The sequence below is a fragment of the Lynx rufus genome, unplaced genomic scaffold (genome assembly GCF_022079265.1).
Source record: "Lynx rufus isolate CCGP_SWC_20201006 ecotype Redwood Valley unplaced genomic scaffold, mLynRuf1.p SCAF_9, whole genome shotgun sequence".
In the NCBI taxonomy this organism is placed as follows: Eukaryota; Metazoa; Chordata; class Mammalia; order Carnivora; family Felidae; genus Lynx; species Lynx rufus.
In genome coordinates this window covers 89126132-89145063 of record NW_025814897.1, presented here as the reverse complement: position 1 = coordinate 89145063, position 18932 = coordinate 89126132, and the positions used below count along the sequence as shown (strand labels likewise).

Sequence of the window (18932 nt, the reverse complement as noted above, 5' to 3'; positions counted from 1 at the left end):
CTCTTACCTCTGAGGGATTTAGCCATCCTCCAAGGAGGCCCTAGGACAGTACAGAGCCTTTTCCTCGAGAAGCACTTTTGTTTTGTGGTAAGAAATATATACCATTATTCTTTATCTTAAGCTCAAACCATGTATATTATAGAGGAAAATAAAAAATTGTAGTGAATGTGGAAGGTAGCATTTAGGGTGTGAAACCAATGTTAGGCTCACCCCGGGGACAGAGGTGGAGTCCTTGGTGATGGCGGTATTTCAGAGCCCCGTGGACGGAAGATGTCCAGCCCTAAGTCTGCTGCGAGAGAGAAAGTCACTCCTCCCTCCTATTCAGGGTCTGCTTCCTCCATGGGAAAAAGAAGGGTTTTTCAAAATGGTCCTTGGAGTCCCCATTGGTGAGTCTATGACAATGAGTCAAGAAATACTTGTTGAATGAATGGAAGGGGATCTGTCATAACTTAAGAATTTCATGCTGCCCATGCTGCTTCTGCGTGGGGCAATTTGGAAGAAAATGGAACCATTTCTTACTGGCCGCCAGCCTCACACACACCTACTTGGCACGGCGCCTTGGCAGGAAATGCGATGTCCAATGTGTATCTGGGGAATAACTGAATTAATTGATGCTAACCTCAGTAGTGATGGATTTCTTGCTTCTCCACCTGGGAAAATGCAGCCAAAGCCCTAACTCCCAGGAAGAGGGGTCTCTAATACTCCCAGGGAGCAGAAGGGCACTTGTCACCCCCAAGAGCTCTCTGATGTACCCCTCTTTCTCAACACCAGGGGCACAATTCCCCAGCAGTGACCTCTGGCCCACAGGAGAAAAGAGACACGAGACGTGGGAGGGCTCATCCCACTTGTCCTCTACCCAGGGCCACTTTCTACTTCCTGCATATGACACCTAATTCATAGTGTCCTCCAACTTAATTTCTCGTCCAGTGTTGCTTAACTACATCTGGCCATTTCTCTACTTTTTGCTTCCGGATATGAAGGATGGACCCTTTCTTCCTCCCCAAAGCCTTTTGCTCCTTTCCAAAGTTTCCTCATTGTCTTCTGGAGGTCCCCCACCCCCAACTGGGATCCTGGGGCAAAAGCACTGCCTCTCCTCCCCCTCCTCTGCCTCCTTCCCCTCTCTGCCTGCCCAGCCAAGCTGCTGTGAAGTCGCATCTCCCTTCCAAGTCTCAGTTCCTTCCAAACAACGTTACAAGCACATGAAAGCCAAGGCCCAGGCAGTTACTGCCACTGGCACTTTTTTGTACTTCCTCCAAAGGACGCTTCCCAAAAGGAGCATGAAAACGTGGGGCAGGGGTGAACCCTCTGGTCTCTGGGTCAGGATGGTGTCAAATATTTGGGGATGCGACCCTTAAGAAGAATCAGGGAGGCAGGTTGGAAGGAGTCAGGAGTCAGAATCCTCAGAAACAAAGCAGAAGACATCACCAGAAGGTAATGTACAAATAAAGTTCCCTGGACGTCTCAGAGAAGGCCAGGGCTCTTCCTGCACTCCAGGTTTTCTCTTCTCTGGCGTCCCAAGTGTTTTTGCCTTTCAGTGACTTGTTGGAGCTCAGGTCGCCTCGGAAGCCTCCGATGGCCTCGGGTCCACCTCAAGCCTCCATCCCCAGACTCTTTCCAAGTATGTCCGTGCCATACATACAGTCTAACGTACTCCCGCTAAACACAGACTAATGGACCTGGGTTCACATGCGCACCAATCCTTCTGGCTGTGTGAGAACTGGCAAGTTACTTAACCTCTCTGAGTCTCGGTTTGTTTCCCTCCTGAAGCCGGGCTAGTAACAGGACGCTTCTCGCTGGGCCACCGTGAGGGCAAAATAAGGCAACACTTGTAAACATTGAGCACAGTGCCCGGCACAGTGAAAGCGTGCGGTAAAATGCTGGCTGGTGCTGTCATTTCTTCTATTATTATGATTATTATCATTATTATTCTTTGTGTTTCAGGAATCTGAATCTTTGATCCCCACTTATTCCCAGTCTGCAGGATCCAGGTAAGACTGTATCTTTACTTTCTTGGTACCCCCAGAGCTGGGTTTAATAAATACTTGCCGAGCAGAATTAACCATAGGCTGAGCTGTCTTAATGACCCAGCTGGCACTCCTTAAAAGAAGAATTAATTTTGCTAGCAATAAGCAAATCAGCCATGTAATTATCTGTACATATATAGACAAAGGGAAGGAACGCTTGGAGTTCGGTCTCACCAGACTACCTCACATGCCGACACCCACTCCACAGCCACTGAAAGATACAGCCCCTGTTTGGATGGGGGTATTGGCAGCCCCAGGTCCAGGGTCCCTAACACGACCCTGATGCCCAGGCTTCCCCCCCCCCACCCCCCTCCCTGCTCTGAGGCTGCCAGGCTGGGAATATGAGCCACCTTACTGTCTGGATTTCCCCTAACTGATTGGCAGGAGCAGGAGGTTTGAGTAGCTGGTTCAGTCATTGCTCTTCCACCTCACACTCCCTGCCCCGGGCTGGCACCTCGTGGAAACCCAGAACCTCACAGAGCTGGTTCAAGTTCCCACAAGCGCTAGTCAGTGACTGGAGCCAACTGTAAGAGCTTTGGAACCCAGGCGGGGTGGGGAGCCGCAGGGCGCCGGCACCCCTTTCTGGAAGGCTCATTGCCACCAGCTCTCACACCGACACCTCTGTGGCCACCTGGTCAGTAGCCCCGGCCCCTGCCCCGCCTAGCTCTGCCCTGCCCGGGGACAGCTCAGCCAGGCTTCCAGCGCCCTTGGGCACAGGAGCCCGTTGGTCCAGACACCGGCGGCGCGCACCCTGGAGTACAGTTACTTTCTGCCTTGTGCTCCTCCGGCACCCGCGACCTCACCCAAAACTGCGCTCCGGCAGCCGGCCCGGCCAACTTTTTTCGCTCTTTCTCTTTTCTTTTCAACAAAACGGTGCTTCGCACCAACCCACACTCCGAGAGCTTAGCTCAAATCCTCGCCCCGCTCTCCTTCACCAAGTCCACGCCGCTGGCCGCCCGCTGGCCTCCCGTCCCCGGGGGCCCACTCAGCCAGGTGGCTGCAGGGTCCGTCCCGGCCGCTCGGGCCACTCCCTCCCGCTGCCCCCGAGGCACTCACCGATCTGCGCCAGGCTCAACTGCGAGAGGCACAGTCCCCAGGCTAGGCGCCACCAAAACTTGTCCATGGTGAGAGCGAACCGAGGGGGCGAGCGCGGGGCGCCGGGGGTGGGGTCCGGTGCGCTGGGCGGGGGCCGGCGGAGCACGGGGCGAGCTGGGCGGCCTGAGCCTATCGGGGGCTGGGGTCCGGCTGGGCAATGAGGGCGCCTGGGAAGTTGGGTGCAGTTTTTATTCAAGGGCTGAAAGAGTGACCTAAGAGGGAGGGAGGGAGCGAGGGCAGGACACACCCAAGCGAGGGGGCTGTGACTAAGCAGCCCGCAGAGGTTTAAAGACGCAGCAGCCCTCCCCTGCGCTGGCCCTTCCGCCCCCGCCCCGCGCCCCGAGCCGCGCAGAGACCGTAAACGCGGGCGGCCTTAACGGGCGCCGCGGGGGCCCCGGGGGTGCCCGTGAGCCCCGGGAAGCACCGGTTTCCTCTCCCGGCCCGCTGGAAGGGCGGCCTCTGGACGGGCCAGGGGATGGCCCGTCCTGAAACCTTAGCCCGGTTGGGTTGAGCCTCCGACCCCTCCTCTCCGCTAGGTTTCTCTGTGAATGGGGCTGGAGAGTGATCTCTAGGATTTCACCGGCAGCTGGATATTCTGGGACGGGAGATGGGATGGGGGCGAGGTCCGGCACTGGGTAGTGGCGCTCCCCAACTCACGGTGGCAAGGAGGGGTGGGGAGCTTGTGATTCTTCCCAGGGGAAGAGGACGAGCGCACTCTTGTTCCCCTGAAAGAGAAGCGAAGTGGAGTTTTCCTTCTTACCAGGGCGGCTCAGAGAAAGCTAAGGATGGCCAGCCAGGGGGCTGCTATTTCCCTCCTCCAACCCATGTGTCATCTTCCAGTCCCAGGCTGGCACCTGGACCCATCCACTCATTCATCCATCCAGTCACCCGTATTCATTCATCCTCCCAAACATCGTTCCACCAGCCCATTCATCTTCTACCCATCTTTGCTCACATCCTACAGGGCTGTTGCATCTTTCCCACCCCCTTTCCATCCACTTGTCCAACGGCACATCCTTTCTTCTAGCCATCCATCTCCCACTTATTCTTCCAACGACCCTCCCATACAACTTCTCCTCCACCTTCCCATACACTTTTCCACACCTCTTCATAACCCTACATCCATCCATCTGTATACTGTCCTCCTCTCCAGCCAGCCAGCCAGCCACATTTGTTCTTCAGTGTATCTATCCAGTGCCCATCATCCACATCTCCATTCGCCATTTTATCCACCCTCTCATCCACCAAATATCCACCCACTCTCTCTTGCTCCTATTTATACTCCTAGCTAAGCAAACATTAATCCACTTGCCCCTATCTGTCCTCCCCAATACATCTCAGAAAAGGGAGGAAGATGGTACCCGGAGGGATTTCGAGTTAGAAAAATCCTACTTTGAGGGGCGCCTGGGTGGCTCAGTTGGTTGAGCGTCCGACTTCGGCTCAGGTCATGATCTCACAGTTCGTGGGTTCAAGCCCCGCGTCGGGCTCTGCGCTGACAGCTCAGAGCCTGGAGCCTGCTTCGGATTCTGTGTCTCCCTCTCTTTCTCTGCCCCTCCCCCACTCATGCTCTATCTCTCTCTGTGTCAAAAATAAATAAAACATTTAAAAAATTAAAAACAAAGAAAAATCATACTTTGCATTATAATCTCATATCTACCTGTAACATCCAGTGATTTGACAGTTGAAAAGCAAAAGCAGTGTTTATTGTTAATGTGGACCACTGAAAGTGTATCTGAATGGGCTTCTCGCCTGGTGGGGTACATAGAAAATGGTAATGGCTGTCAGGGACCGTGGGACTGAATTCTCGCCAGGCTAGCATTCCCGAGCCAAAGGAATTCCCTTTTGATTTTGTTACTTATTGAAAGAAATTGAAAAATTGAGAGAAAGTGCATGCAGCTTTCCTTATTCATCAAGCGCGTAGCGAGCGCTCAAGAGTATCAAGATGGAAAGGATCTGCCCTATCTATCTCCAGGGGCCTCACACTCTGGCGGGGAATCAGACTCACAAGCTGGCTGTCACCACACAATAAGAAATGTGCTGTGAAATATGTGTGACAATATCCACGGCAGAAGATCGCTATGGATAGCCATCATGCTATCCATCTGAGAGAAGAGAGCCCACAGAGCACTGCACCCTTTCCTGGGGAACACCAGACCAGGGGGCCTTCACAAGGGAGGTGATATTTGAGGTCTTGAAGGAGGAGGAGGGATTCTTCAGAAGAAAGGGCAAGGGCACAAGACATCCAGCAACAGCATTACTCTGTAGTAATTAATTGCAAGGATTTAGGAACCAGGACGCCTGGCCTCGTACATTGCGTTGTGCAACCTTAAGCAAGTAAATTAGCCTCTAGGCCTCGGTTTTTCTCACATCTAACATGGGGTTAATATCAGTGTCCTTTCTGTAGAATTGGTGAGCAGTAAATGACTCAAAAGTCCTGCACATATTAAGCACTATATGTATATATATATGCATATAGTAAGCTCCGTAAATGTGTTTGCTATCATGACTAAAAGCAAAATTGTGACTAAGCAGGGAAAAGTGAAAGCACATGACTTGTTCAGGCAATGTCATAGAGCGGCTTGCATGTTCGATTAGATGAAGATATCGAGGGAGGACAGCAAGAAGGGAGGCCAGAGAGGTAAACAGGACCCCCCTCCCCGCCCCCCCCCCCCACCGCCAGCTCAGGTCATAGACTACGCCAGGAAGTTTGAACTTGACCCCTAGGAAATAGTGAGCCATAGAACTTTCATTATTATTGTTGTTCTTGCTGCTGTTATTGTTGTTGTTATTATTATTGTGCTAAAATACACATATCCTAACATTTACCATTGCAGCCATACAGTGGCCCTCAGCACATTCACAGAATTGTGTGGCTATCACCACCGTCTTGGTCAGCTTGGGCTGCCAGAACTGAGCGTCACAGGCTGGATGGCTTACGCAGCAGAGATTTATTTGTCACAGTTCAGGAGGCTGGGAAGTCCCACATCAGGGCGCCAGCATGGCTGGGTTCTGCTGAGAACAGTCTTCTGGGTTTGCAGAGGGCTGTCTTCTATCCTTACATGAAGGGGGGGAGAGAGACAGAGACAGAGAAGGAGGCAGACAGATAGGGAGGGAGAGAGACAGAGAGGGAGGAAAGGAGAGGGAGAGGGAGGGAGGAGAAGAGAGGGAGAGAGGCAGGGAGAGGGAGAGAGAAACAGAGACGGAGACTGAGATGGGGTGGGGGAGGGACCAAGCTTGCTGGTGGGTCCTTCTTATCAAGGCACTAATCCCTTTCATAAGGGCTCCACCCTCCTGACCTAATTACCTCCCAAAGTCCCCACCCCCAAATACCATCACACTGGGGGTTAAGAGTCCAAAATATGAATTTGGGGGAGACAAACACGCAGCCAATAACAAAGGCTTTCCAGTTCAGTGTAAGGGTTCGAGTTGGGGAGAGCCTGCTTGAGTGTAGGCTGCTCCTCCTGCATTCTCAGGGACCTGCTCCCCAGCCACCAGTGGCCAGTTTCAAGATTCAGGGGGGAGGGGGGCGGGGGAGGGCGGGGGGGTGCCAGCTGGAAAGAGAACGGTGCCTCTGACCCCTATCGGAAAAGTAGGCGCTTTGAAAAATGCTGCCCATAGTGGCAGAGTTGTCTGTCCCCAAGAGGCACCGCCTTCCTGAAACACATGGGGGCAGGCTGCTCCGCCCCCCCACCAAGAAGATCTTCAGACTTTAATCACCTGAGAAGCCAGGCCTAGTGAGTTCCCTGGAAAGGGCACTGGCCCAGGAGTGACCTCGCAGATCTCCCATTACTTCCAGGGCCTTGTTGCAAGAGGGGAGTGAAATGGGATGGTATTCACTGCAACGATGTGTTTACATTGTCTTACCGCGTTTCATAGAACTTGCAGGTTCCTGGAGACCCTCAGAGACAGACACAGAGATCAAAGCAAAGGCTTAAGCGGGGGCTGTGCCTCCCCCCCACCCTGACCCCATTCCAAGCGCAAAAGTTCCAAGCTTATCAGTTTGATAACCTTAGAGGACTGTGGGAGGCTTCATTTCCACAAAGGATTTTACTTTGAAAAAGTTATATAAAAACCGCTCAACGAGGCCATCTCCGACGAAGCCTGGTTCCCTGCTGCATATGTGCAAGTTGTAACAATTGGCACATGAAGCACTGAGTGGGAAGGTGCCTCACAAAGGTTAGGGGGCCATGCAAATTCTTCCAGGAGGAAATATTTTGCCTGCCTGCTTCCCGACAGTTTAGTGAGGGACTGACTGAGGTTGTTTGCCCCATGCCACAAGTGAGTCATTTCAAACTGACCTGACAATTCACTGAGTCAGGACCAACCTTTGGGAATTCCTGGATCACCTCTGTGCGCTAACCCTCTCACCGTCTTTCCACCCCACACTCCCCGCCCCCCGCCCCCTCCCCCCTACACTGGCCATACCACGCTCTCACAAAGACATTCTCATGCTCTTTTTTGAGACTGTATAACGCTTAGGTCCTTAAAGTTACTGATTTTAGATATTCAGTATCTGTTGTGTGTTGCACCGATTGCCTTTCTAAGTGAAACCAGGGGATGTGGGAAACTGGAAGAGAGAGCTTGAATTGATCTGACTTAACATGAGGTTACACTACTAGGTCAGGGTCCAGGACACGACTGGCAGCCTTGGACCGAGGAAGCCCAGGTCTGAGCAGTGGCTCACCCCCTTATCAGCCCGGTGAGTTCACTTGGGTCACCTAACCTCTGGGAGTTTGGGTTATTTCATCTACCACATGAGGTTCATAAGACCTTTCTCACAGTCTGTTGTGAATAGTAAGTGAAAGAAGGCATCAGGACTCTTTACTGGGGGGCCGGCCTCCTGGTAGGGCTCAGCGATTCACCAACCGCTAAGCTACCTGAGGACAGGGCCATGTCTGTCTTAGACGCTGTCATTCCGAGACTCTCAGTTCCTGACTATTCCCTGTCTCTGACATATATACCTTTCCCAATAAAGAATGGCTTGTTCTTTTTCCTCCCGAGACACTTTACAGGGTGACTTTGGGAATTACAGGAGCCAATAGATAGCAGCATTTGGACAAGCTGACGCTTTCTAGACAAATGCAAGCCGCGGCGTCCGATCTGGGTGACCGTTTTCAGACCTGGTGGAATTTGAGCGTGGTTCACTCTAGCAGACTAGGATTCGTATGTTTATTTTTCCTGAATTTGGGGGCCTGCTGGCTTCTGACTAGTAAAAAATCTTGTTCTTCCTAAGCAAAGAAAAAGTCAAATCTAAACCAAATGTGAGCAGGAGTGTGTGGAGCAAGGCGGGGAGGTGGGACTGAATCATGGGATTTGAGGATTATAAACACAGCAGGCCACCAGACGCTTTTAAAGGGACAACATTGAATTCCTACATGGGGCTGCTTACCACAGAAGGAGCGATCTGGCAGAGGAAATCAAACACCATTCCAGTTCAACTTTAACTAAAAAAAAAAACAACAACCCATCTTTAGTTCATTCTCAGTGAGTAAATTCTACACATGCAAATGAACAGTGGTGAAAAAGCCCTTGTGAAATAATTATTAGTGAAGGCTAAATAAACTGGTAATTTGGAAAGCAATCTTCATGACAAATAAATGGCATCGAATGACTAATTAGTCTCGAGCTAACCAAGTATGATTACAGTGCTGAGCTTTTAGCATTACTAAGGCTTTCAAAGGACGGTAAATAAAATAGCCATGTGGCCACCACGCCCTAGAAATGCCAAGGGGACCGGATGCCTCTTGATTCCGGATACATCCATGTCAGTTGCAGCTGTGATGCAGACCTTTGGAAGTTAAAGCAGTATGCAGATAGGTCAAAGCCCACAGTTCAATGGTAGTTAATTTAGAAATGTGAATTTTTGAAGGTGAAATTTGAATTAATGGTGTGTGGCTTTATGCGGAAGGCTAGCTGGGGGGAAGTGAGAGACTGAAGTGAGAGAAGTAAGAGAGTCTCTACTGTATGCGCTATTATTATTTAAGAGAAATGCAATTGTATTCCTTTTAAGTTCATAGAGCAACTAAAATCTTTATTCATTTTCTTTCTGTTTCATACGAATTGGTAGCTAAACGTCTACTGGAAGGCTGGAAGGGAATGGCATTGATGAACATCTAAGCATGATTCGTGCTGGCCGTATTCATAGTTGGCGTATAAACGGTGACTAATGTCCCTGGGTTGCCTGAAAATTGTTCCCTTTATTCCTTCACTATGTGACTACTGTGTGCTGAGCACAATTTAAACATTCTTCGTTCTGTCATAACTCATTCTCATCACTCCTCTGCTGCTGCTATCGCCACCAATGCCACCAATGCCATTGTCACCACCCCCAATGCCATTGTCACTGCCACCATCACCACCACCGCCAGAACCCCCGCCATCATCACCACAATTACCACCATGGTCACTACCACCAGCACTTAGTACGTATGCCAATGTTATTTAATTACCGCAACAACCCTATGAAAAGTTTACTCCTCCTTTACAGATGAGGTAACTGAGGCTTGGAAAGGTTGGGTGACTTGTCCCAAGCCTCTTTATTTTACTTGAGGGAGATCTTTCTTGCCATTACAAGATGCAGGGACAGAAAATCTCGACCCCTTTCTGATTCTGGATCTAGCAACAATGCTAAGCCAATTGGAGTTTGAACTCGTTTTCACTGAGTTTTATTCCAATAAATGTCTTTTTAGAGGGAAGATGCCTTTAGAAACTGTTGTTAGAGTAGGGGTGGTGGAGGGAAGGTTGCTAAGGTGGAGGGTAGAGACTACTCATTCTTACTCAGGACTTCTGGCTCTAATCTCAGGTCCTGTGATTCTGCATTCCATGTTTTTTCACTACTTAACCTCACCTACAAACCCTCCCCCTTAGCATCCAATTATACCCAAAGAATGCAATGATTTCTCCTGCACTGTTACTGAAACCAGACATCCCTGATGGTTTGCCCACAGTTGTATGGCACTCCAAATGAGTGGCAGGCCTTCCCAGGCCTTCTCCAGAACACTCCTTTCTGCCTGAACACGCCTCATAGACTATTTCAAAAGCAAAACCTTTCAGCTGGCAAATGGTAACAGCTGCTTCTCTTCAAAACACCCAGCAGGTAAAACTTCTGGGCTCCAATGCACAGGCCTAACACTCTAGCCAAGTCTGGATGGGTCTCGGTGTTAACTCCTGCAGAAAAGGTTATAGGTAGTGAACTTGGATGTGAGGCCAGGCCAAAACCCGTTGTATTGCTGGATACTGTTTCTCAGCCACAGTAGACTGTGACTGTAGAGGACGTTGTGTGGGTGAGAAAGAAACTTGTACTTAATTGGGGGAGGTTGTGGTGAGGGAAGGGGATGGAGAGTGTGTGAGTGGCAGAGGGAGGACAAAAGGGCACAGACATGAGCCCACCATGATAGGAAGGGAAATGAAAGTCTTCTAACCATCAGCCAGGAATTTAATGGACATCTCCAGTACGTATTACATGGATTCAGCACCAAGGAAAAAACAAAGGGGAACTAGACCCACCCTCTGTCCCCAAAATGATTATGGTCTAGATCAGGGTTGGCCAATCACTTATTTGCATCAAGTACTACTCTAATTACTGGGAATACAGCAGAAAGAGAGAGAGAGAGAGAGAGAGAGAGAGAGAGAGACCAGTGTTTTGTTATTACTGAGGATGTTGGGGGAGGGTGCAGGGTAAATTTAATAAGGTAGAAGGGAAAGTCTGTCTGAAGAGGTAACATTTGAGCCATATAAAACATTAGAGAAGCACTTCCGAAAAAGAAGGCAGAGCAAATGTAAAGGTTTGAGATGAGAATATTCTTGGTATGTTTGAAGAACAGAAAAGGCCAGTGGGGCTGGAGCTGAGTGAGCGAGTGAGAAAGTGAAGGAGGGTCAGCTTTAGCTCTTAGGTGGCCTTGCAGGCCACAGTAGGAAGTCAGGATTTTGTGCTGATTTCAGAAGGATTTGGGTGGGTTTTCCTTGACTCTCCAGCTCTGATGAACTAGTAGTGACTGCTTAGGTCACTCTGATGAGAAAGATTCAGAAGCCTTACAGCTCAGGGGGGAAGAGTTCAGTGATGGCTTAAGAATATATAGAATAGATGAGGCCATGGTAACACTCGTGATCAATATTTACCATCTCTGAGAAGGATGGAATATTAAGTTGCATTAGTCAGGTTACATCCCAGGTTATGCTGCAGTGGCCACATCACTAAAATCTCAGTGGATTAAGGCGATCGTCCAAGTGACTTCTTGTCATGCTAAGTCTACTGTAGGTCCAGGCAATTCTTCAAAGCGGCTGTCTTCCATGCGGTAGCTCAGTGATTCTGCGTGGTTTGATTTTATGGCACCTGCATTTTAACAGAATGGCTGCATCAGGGAAACAGAACAGTAAAGGATCTCTTACCAGTGACTAAATGCTTTGGCTCAGAAATAATTCATGCCGTTTCTGCTTACACCCCATTGGCTAAAACTAGTCACGTGACCCCATCTAATTGTAAGCGAGCTGAGAGAGGGTGATTCTCCCATGTGCCTAAACGTGGAGGAGAATCTAAGTAAGCAGTAAAAATCTAACATGTAAGTCCACTTTAAAGAAAGTCTAGTCACCCTCCGATGCATTTTTGTAATGAACTGGCTGAGGAGTAGTAAATAAAAAAGGACTTCAGAAAGGGGTGACATTGACCAGGTATATTCCCAAAAAGCTCTATAGATAAGGATACCTGAGTGATCTTGATAGATGGTCTTGTTAGAAAGTCACCCTCCAGCTCCATTGTACCCTCTCCAAACCCGCTAAATCCTTTTCTTTTCCTGGTCCAACCCCATCCACCAGTTTGCAATAGGGTCTTTGCACTTGTCTGGCTCTTTTAACTTATTACTTTGGATGCAATATCATATTTGCTATGTAACCTTGGACAATTTACTAAACCTCTTAGAGCTTAAGTTATTCCTTTAATGCTGTATATTATTATTGTGAAAATTAAAGTACACTGTGTAACAGTGCATCTATTTAGCTTAACATAGGTTTTGGAATAGAGCAGGTCCAAAAAATTGAAGCTACCGTTATTTTTTTTTTAAAGAAAGCCTTTATTATTTTTTTATTAACAAAAAGTACAGAAAAAAGTAGTTCCAGAGTTCGTTCGGTGGCTCAATGATAGTGTGATAGACATAAAATCTGTTCATCTTTCTGTACCACTGTTAACATGCCAGCTTCCATTCCCAATGCGCTTTGCCTCATGTCACAAAATAGTTACCGAAGATCCCGGCATTAAATCCTCATTTGACGGTGTCCAAAGCTGAAGAAAGGAGGTAGGCAAGAAGAAAAGGATCTTTCATCATATGGTTCTCTCCTTTCATCAAAGAGAAAAATTATCCTCAAAAGCTCATCATCCCCCAGCCAACCTCCTCATGTCTCAAGTTCTACCAGATGTAGTTACGATTATACCTTTCCTTTAAATTCTGTCCTTTCTTGGCTTTATAGGTACTGCCCTAGCCCATTTTTCATTCTACCTTTCAGATGGCTTTCTCTTTCCGTATTTTGTGGCCTAATTTTAGCTAGTGACAAATTAACTCAGCAATATATATATATAATGGCTCAAATACATAGAGGTTTATTTTTGAGTCCTCTAACACTTACGAGGGTTTTTGGATAGGTAAGATGTTGGGGACGATGGAAGATTCGTGTTAACGGAGGCTCTGCAATTCTCAACGCTGCTGGGACCATTCCCATTCAATCAGTGGAAGGAAAAGGAGCATGTAGGAGCACTGTCTGGTGGTGGTAGTGGTGGGGAGGTTATGAGCCAGGCCTGGTATGGGACCATCACTTCCATCCATGTCTCATTGAATGGGTTCTAGCCATCCCTGGGCAATGGAGTCCAACCGTGAGTCCAGTGGAAAGGGGGTGAAAGTGGAGGTGAATCCATCCCCGGCTCTTCTGCTGAATCCTTTCCTGCATTCCTTCTCCTGATTTAGACCTCCTCAAGGAGATGTCCAGGTTTTTATCTGTTTCTTCACTTTTCCCCTAGGCTTACTTCGCCTACGATGCCACAACCACGAGAAAGGAGACTGGCTTCACTCATTGAGCATTCCTACACCTTCCAAGTGTCCCGTTCACTTTTCTTCTTGTTTTCCACTTGGATACTGGGTTCATCCAATTGAAGACATCAGGAGAAGGTTTGGGGCAAAAAGAAAGAGAATGGACTGCCAGCATGGGTTTGATTCCAAGACCAGCCATCTGGGAACTTGAACACAGTTTATAGGCGGGAAATGGCCCATGTAGTCCTGGATTATAAACCGGTGGCTTTCTTTGCCAACTCACTGGAACCTTGGGAGCCCAGTTTTAACACTATTTATAACCTGCTCTGAGATCATGTCCCCAAATACTAATTGCAAAGGATTTTAATATAAAGGTGCTCTTCAATCACAGACTTTTCATAAACAAATACATTTGGGAAACACTAGGTTAAAAGAGGTGAACAGGTGTCCCTACTCTAAGCACGCTTCCTTGTTTTTTTTCACGCATCAACCATTTCTTAAGTGTTTGGTAGCATCAGGCACCATGCGAGGCTCTGTGGGTGGGTTCTCAACACACTCATATGGTCCCTATTCTCCAGCGATATAAAATATGGCACCATGATGCACTGTAAGTTTCCAAGAGGGGGCCATAGTACGCAGTTTTCCCCAATACTATTTGACCACAGACACCTCCCTTTTTTAAAAAAAAAAGGAGTATGATAAATTCCCACATACCCATCACCCGGTTTCAACAATTACCAACTCATGGCCCATTCTACCTATCTGCACCTCCTACTTCCTTCCTCACCACCTGATTATTTTGAACAAATACCAGACATCGTATCTTTTTATCGGTAGATTGCTCATTGTGTGTCTCTAAAAGATAAGGGCTCTTTGAAATAACATAAACCACAATACTGTCATTACATTATTGGTGATTTTGAATTTTCTCCACTAGTGGTTTATATATATTATAAAATATATATATATTTTATTATAATATATATATTATTATAATTTATATATTATATAATATATATTTTATTATATAATAATAAATTATATAATAATATATATGTAATTTTATAATTATATTATATATTATAATATATATATAATATATTATATATTATAAAATTTTAATATATATAAACCACTAATGGAGAAAATTCAAAATCAGCAATAATGATATATATATATATAAAACACATACATATATAATATATATATATTCACACTTTTGAATCAAATAATCTTATTTTATTTTATTTTTAAAATTTTTTTAAAAAGTTTTATTTATTTTTGAGACCGGGAGAGACAGAGCATGAACAGGGGAGGGTCAGAGAGAGGGAGACACAGAATCTGAAACAGGCTCCAGGCTCTGAGCTGTCAGCACAGAGCCCGAGGCAGGGCTCGAACTCACGGACCACGAGATCATGACCTGAGCTGAAGTTGGCCGCTTAACCGACTGAGCCACCCAGGCACCCCCAAATAATCTTATTTTAAAAATATATTAAGATGCAATAAACGTAAATGGGTATTCAGGTGCATGTGCACACACGTGCACGCACACACACACACATGCTGAGTAGCTGTGACATCATCTCCAAGGAAACACCCTGGTCCTGAGGGCAGTCTCCACCACACGCTGGGTGGACCTGTTCTGCCTGCAGTAGAATTGGAAAGGAAGTCCCGCCCACCCTCACATACCCCAGTCCTGTGGGAAATGGGACTGAGGGGGATCTGGCCTGGTCTTACAAGTGCTGTAAGTGGCTCTGTCAGGTGGCCTCTGAAAAGTGATGTGGGGGAGGATGACGAAATCTGGGCAGCAGGAGGCAGGGCCACCATACGACATCATCCGGAGAAGTTTCTATCAGTCCCCTCTTCTGCCACGCAGCTGAGGCTCCATGTCTAGCCTCGGAACTGTTGAAGTCTTCTTGGTCACTTTAGCCCCTGGGTCAATATCTAGAAGACCATTCCTCACCAGCGAGTTTGGCCCAGTGACCAAAGATGTAAGCAAAGGCATGGAAACTCTGAGCACTCTGGAAAAGCCAGAGGGAAACCCCAGAACGAGAGGATGTACCTAAGACATATTTGGCTTTCATCCCAATTGTACCTAAGCTGGCCTTCTCAGAAACAGTCCCCTTTCCCAGCCCAGATGGGGCTACACCAGCGATGGCATGTTCAAGCCATGGCTTGCCTTGTTCAAGGATGGAGAACTGTATTTATTCTGGCCCAGGCTTGTGGGGCAGAGGGACCCCCCAAGACGGAGGTCATGTTTCTCCAGAGATAAGTCAACCAACAATGGCACTTCTGTTGCCTCGTCTTGCGGAGAAATAGCCCCATGTCCAGTGGCTGATGGCTGCTCCCCTTAAGGTTGTGTTCAGAGTTACCAGTGCTGTGAGGGGGTGCGGGGGGTGATGTGGGCAGGATGCAGAGGGGTGATGGGAATTCTATCAGTTTCTCAGATGCTTTTGGTCTCTCTCAGCTCCTATTCTCTCTACTTTCCTTTTTTTTTTTTTTTTTGAGTTTATTTATTTTGAGAGTGAGAGAGGGCACAAGTAAGGGAAGGGCAGAGAGAGAGAGCTCTGTTAGCGCAAAGCCGGATGTGGGGCTAGATCCCACAAACTGCAAGATCATGAGCTGAGCTGAAACCAAGAGTCAGTCGCTCGACCAACTGATCCAGCCAGGCACCCCCTCTACCTTCTTTAACTTTATGTTTTCCTCCTGTTGTGTCTCTTTTCTCTTCCCCCCTGCCCTCCTCACAAGGCTCAGCCTCCCCAGCTTCCCCTCATCCCTGTCTCTCGACTGGCTTCCCCTCCCGCTAGCCACAAATATTCTCTTCCTTACAACTTTGCGCTCTCTCCCCTCATGTTGGTCTGCCCATCTGCCACCCCCTCTAGCCGGGGTTTGTCCCTCTTTCGTCCCCACCCACGGAGGGTCAGTCCCTAGTGGCCTGACTTAGACCTCTCATGTTTCCATTCTCATCACACGCAATCTGGAAACTCACCCTCAGGGCAGAAGGAGGGCTCTGGGGTGCAGCCCCCAGGACATCTTTGTTTCACACCCCTTTCTCTTCCTCTAACGAAGCAGTGACAGGCTTCTCTGGTCCCTTACTTGAGAGAAAGACAGAATGACAAGAAGCTATTGCATGGGATGGGCGTGGAGGGCACAGGGCATGTTTTGCTGTCTCAGTGGTTACAGAGCCCCATATCTACAGAGAACGAGGGAAGTACCAGTTATGTTATCAGGAGAAGGGCTTATTCAGGATCTCTCACAGAACTCTGTGTTTTTGGAATGGGTACAGTCACTTACAGATAGAAAATCTGAGGATCAGAGAGGTTAAGTGGTTTGCCCACAGTCACACAGCAGTGGGGCCAGCAATGGAGCCTGGCCTCATGTCAAAGCCCTTGTTCATTCTGTTGTACAGAGGGTTGCCACGGACTGCTTTTTCCTGTCTTAACCATCTGAGAAGGTCTCTCCCCATCATCTAGCACCTCAGCATTTGTTTCTCTCTCTACTAATTTGCATCTCATTTCCTCTAGAAAAGTTTACGGTGTACTCCTCTTCGCTTCCCCGCCTGTCCCGGCCCGCACACTTCTCTGCCCACGTCTTGGTGACGTCACCAGCACCGCGGGAAAATTCCAGAGAACCTCCCCACTCTGTGGAGCTTCGGGATTCAAGCTGTCTGGAGTCAGGGCCAAAGTTTCCTACCCTTGTGAGATGCTTATAGAAACCTGCACTCGTGACCTCAGGGTCTGCTTCAAGGTAAAGGGGACCTAGGGCAGGAGAGAAGGAGAATCCAGATACAGTCTTCTCAAGGTCAGAGAGATATCTGCAGGTTGATGGAGGCCAAGCCACACATTAAGCTCCCGCCAGTATGCCCAGTAACCCCTCTCCCCACCAGCGAGCTAGCTGGTATGCAAACACATGCTTCTACCTACAGTGTCCCATGCAGATCTGTTCTGTGTTTCTTGACATGGTAGGGCCTCTACAGTGTTGAAAATACTAAAAAGAAGAAGAAGAAGAAGGAAGTAGGAAGAAGGAAGAAAGAAGAAAGAAGAAAGAAGAGGGAGAAAGCAACCTAGACTCCACTCACTATGAAAAGTTATTTGGCTCTTGCCTATTTTCCTTTCAGTTTTGGATCATGGATGGCCAGGTTGAGTTTTTTTCTAACTATTGCCATGAATGGTGGGTGCAACGTTTTCCCTCCTGCTTTTCCCTCCTGCTTTGCTCCCCCTTACCGTTTATTCTGTCATGCTCATTTTTCAACGTAAATTCCAGAATTACTATTTTAAATTTATGTCCAGGGACGCCTGGGTGGCTCCGTCGGTTAAGCGTCTGGCTCTTGATTTCGGCTCAGGTCACAATCTCCCAGTTCATGAGTTTGAGCTCCATGTCGGAGCCTGCTTGGGATTCTCTCTCTCTCCCTCTCTCTCTGCCCCTCTCCTGGTCTCTCTTTCAAAAATAAATAAACTTTAAAAAAAAAGGCAAATAAAATGATGTCCAGCATTTCATTGACTGGATACAGCGTAATATATTAAAATATTTCCTTGCTGATATACATTTCAGTTGCTTCCTCTGGTCACAATTATATAGAACATTTTAGTGGAAATGTTTATGCACGTCATGTTTTGCTTTCCTTGAATTATTGCCTCAAAAAGTCATCAGAAATGAAAATGGTTGGGATAGTTTGATCACCATATGGAGTTAGTGTGAAGCGTGGAGTCCCCGTAGGGTTAAAAACACAGGTTTGGCACTTGCTAGCTGTGTAACCTTGGACCAACTGTCTTTCTAAGTCTCAATTTCCTCCGAAGTGAAAGAAGGCAAATAGAGTCCCTAATCCGTGTGGTCGCAGTGAGGACTGAATTAAATAAAATACCGTAGATTCCGTACATTTGGGCTGTTGCTAGGACGCATCCCATGGCTGCTGTTACTATCCTCGCACTCACGCTGTTTTTCTGTTCCTTTAGACTAAGCTGACTCAACCCCATGTGGCTGAAAGTGAAAATGTTTCTAGAGGCAAACTCAAACCGGTTTGCCCCATAACCCGACGGATCAAATTACTTCAGATCTTCTTGCGTTACTGATACCTCTCAATGTGCCCCTTGCTCCCCTCACAAATGTGTCCGTCCTGAGTCTGAGACTTTGGTCAAATCTCAGCCCTAACTTGATCTCTTTCAAGGCTCTTCCAAAGCCTTTTTGGGACCCTGGTCCCAGATGACCGCAGGTATGTTGAAACGACCCCTTCCCCATCCTGCAGGACGTGTAATTATATGGGAGCAGGAGATTAGTAGAGGTGATGTGAGCTTTTGTATTGAGTTAACTACTTGTTAATTTTGTGTTTGGGGTCAAGGTGTAGGGGTCCAATGAATGGTGCCTTTCTCCTTCCTTCCTGAGTTCAGAATCAAAGAGGAAGTACACTCAGGAGTCAGGTAGACGGAGGTGAGGATAACGGCTTTATTCGCAGGAGCAGCTGAAGAAAAGAATAAGGTCTAAATAGGCAGCCACATAAATGAACGTGAAGCATTTCCCCCCTCAAAATAGCCTTCAGGCTTCTGGCACTTGCCAGGGAGCTGATGGGCCTAGAAGGGACCCCCCTGCAGGCAGGTGCATCTGAAAGTGACGGAGGGGGAGGAGTCCCATGGAGAACATTTGGTCTTTTTCCAAACTCACTGTCAGAAAAGAGAGTGCAAAGGATGGTCAGAGAGGCCAGGGGTGTCTTTAGCTGCAGTTTCTCGGCATGGAAATGTCAGGCCAGGGAACAGTAGGTTTCTTTTTGGACCCAATAAGTGATCCCGTACTGGCCCGCGGCACATGA

The 18932-nt window shown here is 47.9% G+C and overlaps 1 protein-coding gene and 1 long non-coding RNA gene across 12 annotated transcripts in view; one reads left to right on the top strand and one right to left on the bottom strand.

The window, feature by feature from the left end:
- CD44 (CD44 molecule (Indian blood group)) overlaps nt 1–3328 on the bottom strand; it is an 87749-nt gene extending 84421 nt beyond the window's left edge. For 2 of the 10 annotated variants that reach the window (XM_047070595.1, XM_047070596.1), the window contains exon 1: nt 3081–3324. In XM_047070595.1, the coding sequence (XP_046926551.1) occupies nt 3081–3147 (67 nt within the window). In that variant the 5' untranslated portion in view covers nt 3148–3324. Of the gene's footprint in view, nt 1–3080 lie in introns of all 10 variants that reach the window. The other 8 variants (XM_047070601.1, XM_047070602.1, XM_047070592.1 and 5 more) reach the window with 7 other exon arrangements.
- On the top strand, nt 1194–17464 carry LOC124504919 (uncharacterized). 2 transcript variants are annotated; one of them, XR_006960547.1, is made up of 4 exons: nt 1194–1431; nt 1942–1988; nt 13123–13270; nt 16657–17464. It is a non-coding gene; the product is annotated as an uncharacterized LOC124504919 (long non-coding RNA). The 2 variants fall into 2 exon arrangements; XR_006960546.1 differs by lacking the exon at nt 1194–1431 and having other exon boundaries at nt 1786–1988.
- The last annotated feature ends 1468 nt before the right edge of the window (nt 17465–18932 follow it).